The sequence below is a fragment of the Cynara cardunculus genome, assembly GCF_001531365.2.
Source record: "Cynara cardunculus var. scolymus isolate 2C chromosome LG 17, CcrdV1, whole genome shotgun sequence".
Taxonomy (NCBI): Eukaryota; Viridiplantae; Streptophyta; class Magnoliopsida; order Asterales; family Asteraceae; genus Cynara; species Cynara cardunculus.
In genome coordinates this window covers 26786169-26789896 of record NC_037544.1, presented here as the reverse complement: position 1 = coordinate 26789896, position 3728 = coordinate 26786169, and the positions used below count along the sequence as shown (strand labels likewise).

General features: G+C 35.0%; 1 protein-coding gene across 1 annotated transcript; it reads left to right on the top strand.

The window, feature by feature from the left end:
- The first annotated feature begins 369 nt into the window (after positions 1–369).
- LOC112499939 (zinc finger BED domain-containing protein RICESLEEPER 2-like) lies at positions 370–2874 on the top strand. Its single transcript, XM_025103204.1, has 4 exons — positions 370–1209; positions 1293–2034; positions 2132–2196; positions 2695–2874. The coding sequence occupies exons 1-4, from the start codon at positions 370–372 to the stop codon at positions 2872–2874; spliced, it is 1827 nt and encodes a 608-aa protein (XP_024958972.1).
- The last annotated feature ends 854 nt before the right edge of the window (positions 2875–3728 follow it).

The following is a 3728-nucleotide window of genomic DNA, read 5'->3' as shown; positions in this document are numbered from 1 at the left end:
TGGATCATCACCTGCGATTAATTCAGCGACTGAAAATGAAACGCAAACCAATCATGTCTCTGATAATGATGAAATTGAGTTGGGGGTAGAAAGAGGAAAACACGATCAATAGTATGGAACCACTTTAAGAAGATTAAAGTGGATGGTAGTGATAAAGCAGAGTGTAACTATTGCAAAAAGAAATTGGGAGCGAACTCGAAAAATGGTACAAGGCATTTACATGACCATTTCAAGTCTTGTGCAAGACGACCTGTTCGAGATATACGCCAACATATCTTAGTAGGGGAGCAAACTAAGGTTGATGGTACTTCATCTTATGTTTCTAATTATACTTTTAATGCGGATAAATCAAGAAGAAATCTCACGGAGATGATAATCATACACGAGTATCCACTTTCAATAGTAGAACATCATGGGTTCCGAAAGTTTGTTGGGGGTCTTCAGCCTTTGTTTAAGGTTCCGTCTCGAAACACCATCAAAAGTGACATACTAAAGATTTATGATTTTGAAAGACAAAAGACATTGAAGATGTTAGAGAAGAACACTAGTAGGATAACAATTACGACTGATATGTGGACGGCTAACAATCAAAAAAAGGGATTTATGGCGGTCACTGCTCACTTTGTTGATCAAAATTGGAATATGCAAAGTCGGATCATGAGGTTTATTTATGTGCCTTGTCCACATACATCTGAAGTTCTTGCGGATGTACTTTATGATTTTTTATTGGATTGGAATCTTGATAGAAAACTGTCTACACTAACTGTTGATAATTGCACCACAAATGATGCAATAATCAACATATTGTTGGACAAGCTTCCTATGAGTTCACTTATGATGGGTGGGAGGTTGTTCCACATGCGATGTTGTGCACACGTTCTCAATTTGATAGTTCAAGATGGATTGGYTGTTCTTGGSGACGGGATTGAAAGGATCAGAGATAGTGTGGCCTTTTGGACTGCATCGCCAAAAAGAGATCAAAAGTTTGAGGAAGCAGCTCRCCAATTGGGAATATCATCCACCAAGAAATTGGCACTTGATTGCAGGACTCGATGGAACTCTACTTACTTGATGATCAGTGTTGCTATAGTTTACAAAGACGTATTTCAACGCTTACACCAACGAGAGTCTCAATATAAAAGTTTGCCAACGCARCAGGATTGGGAGTTTGCTAAAGAGATTTGTGATAGATTGCAATTATTTTATGAGGTAATTCTAATTTTTACTTARACTTTACTTTTGTTTTGTTGATATGAGGTAACTTTAGTTTTTTGTTTTTTTGGCACTCTTAGGTAACAGTAATGTTTTCTGGTTCAAAGTATCCCACTACAAATGTATTTTTTCCATCGATATGTGAAATTAGGTATTCTTTGGTCGATTGGGCATGTTCTCCTAGTGAAGTTATTAGAAACATGGCTAAGAAGATGCTTTTGAAGTTTGATAAGTATTGGTCTGTTATACATGGGATTATGGGAATGGAAGCGGTTTTAGATCCTCGGTATAAATTGAAGTTTGTGGAGTTACTTTTTCCCGTGTTGTACGGACAAGACAAATCCGCGATTGAACTTGAAAGGCTTAAGGAATTGGTCTACACTTTATTTCAAGAATATGAGTTTAGTGATCCTGGCGTAAGAAACAACATCGAAGGTGTTAGTGGTTCGTCTTCTTCAAGTTCAGGGTCTTCAGCAAGTCATCGGGTTGAATTTGAAAAACTATTATCAAATATTGCTTCACTTGCCAACCAACATGATGATTATGGTATTACAACAGAATTGGATAATTATTTGAAAGAGAAACTTTTGCCTAAAGACATGGAACTTGATTTGCTACTTTGGTGGAAGACAAATGGGTTTAAATACCCAACACTTCAAAGGATGGCTAGAGACATATTAGCCGTTCCTATTTCGACTGTTGCCTCGGAATCTGCATTTAGTACCGGTGGAAGATTGGTAACTCCACATCGTAGTCGACTTCATCCAAAAACATTGGAGGCTCCAATGTGTGCTCAAAGTTGGCTATTGAATGAAATACGAGGTAATCTTATATTTGTTTTTAGTTGTGAATTCTTTTTAGTTATATATTTAATATTTCAATCRTTTTATTTATTTATACTACATTGTATTCTTTATAGAAACTTGTTCTGATGAGACCGAAGCATATTGTCGTACGATTGAGTATGATTATGACGTGGAAGAGGTAACTACAATTATAATACTATGGACAATGATTATGGTATATTTATTTATTTAGTCTTTTACATACATTTTATTTTATAGGAAGCTAAGGGAAGTGAAAGCTTGGGTTGACGAGTTTGGCATTTTGGGAGTTTCAAGTTAGTAATCTAGCAAATTTATGTATTTNTATAGGAAGCTAAGGGAAGTGAAAGCTTGGGTTGACGAGTTTGGCATTTTGGGAGTTTCAAGTTAGTAATCTAGCAAATTTATGTATTTGTCTTTCGAGTTAGTTGGATTATGTCTAAACTTTGGTTTATTTTGGGATTGTAATTTAAGACATTTTTGGTCGATCATGGGTTGATCATGTACTCGATACGATGGACATTGTCTTTTTTCTCAAGGTTTATTTGATTATGTTTTTGTTCGATAATGGGTTGTCCAAGAAACAGCCAAACAGGTTTATTTAATTATGTTTTTATTCAATTTTTTGCTTGATAAATATATGTTTTTCCAGATCTAGGTTCGGGTTCGGGTTATGGTTCGGGTTCGGGTTCGGGTAAAACCAATGGGTAACGGTTATTCTGCTCTTAACGGGTTACCAACGGGGATCGGGGAAACCGCGGGAACCCGATGGGGATCCCTGATAAGATCTCCGACGGGGATCGGGGAAACCGCGGGGACCCGATGGAGATCCCCATAAGATCCCCGACGGGGATCGGGACGGTTACGGGGATGGTTATGGTTATCGGTTTCGGGGACGGGGACTCTAAAAACCGTCCCGAACCCGGCCCGTTGCCATTCCTAAGACTTTTCCATTTGAAAAAAGATAATCATTAAAAAAGACATGTTGAAGTTTGTTGAGGCTGCATCATAGTTTATAATACTTTCATGATTTCATCATTGGACCATTGTTGCCATAAGATTCCATTATCAAACAATTGTTGCAATCAAAACTCTGAAAGCGTTGTCAAGAACAAACTATTGGTTTCATTGAGGAAAACTTAAGAAAAGTAAAAAAAAAACTCTAAAATCTTAACAAAAATAAAAAGGAATGCATATCCGAATTATTCTTCTCGAAATAAACTTGAAAATGAATTTCTTGAAAAGTAATGGTTTATGAAATAAAAAAAAAACAAATCAAGTGATGTAGATAAAAAAAATAGATTGAACGATAAACAATTCATGAGAAATAAAATGAAATGTGAAAAACAAATCAAGTGATGTAGATAGAGAAAGAGAGATTGAACAATGAATATTTAATGAGAAAGAAAATGAATCATTGAGACATGAACAAAAAGTTAGAAAAAACGGAAAGATGGTGTTAAATACAAATGTAAATAAATAATCAATGTTTATATAAATTAAAATGTGAAATTAAGGATAAAAAAAAATGAAAGACAAATGGCATCCTCATGGATACTAATAGCACCCCTACCTCTAAACAATCATTTCATTTTTTTTGTTTTTTTTGTCTTTTTTGTCTTTTTATTGTTTTACTTTTTGTTTTTTCTTATTTAAATATACACACATTGATTTTAATTAATTTAAATTATT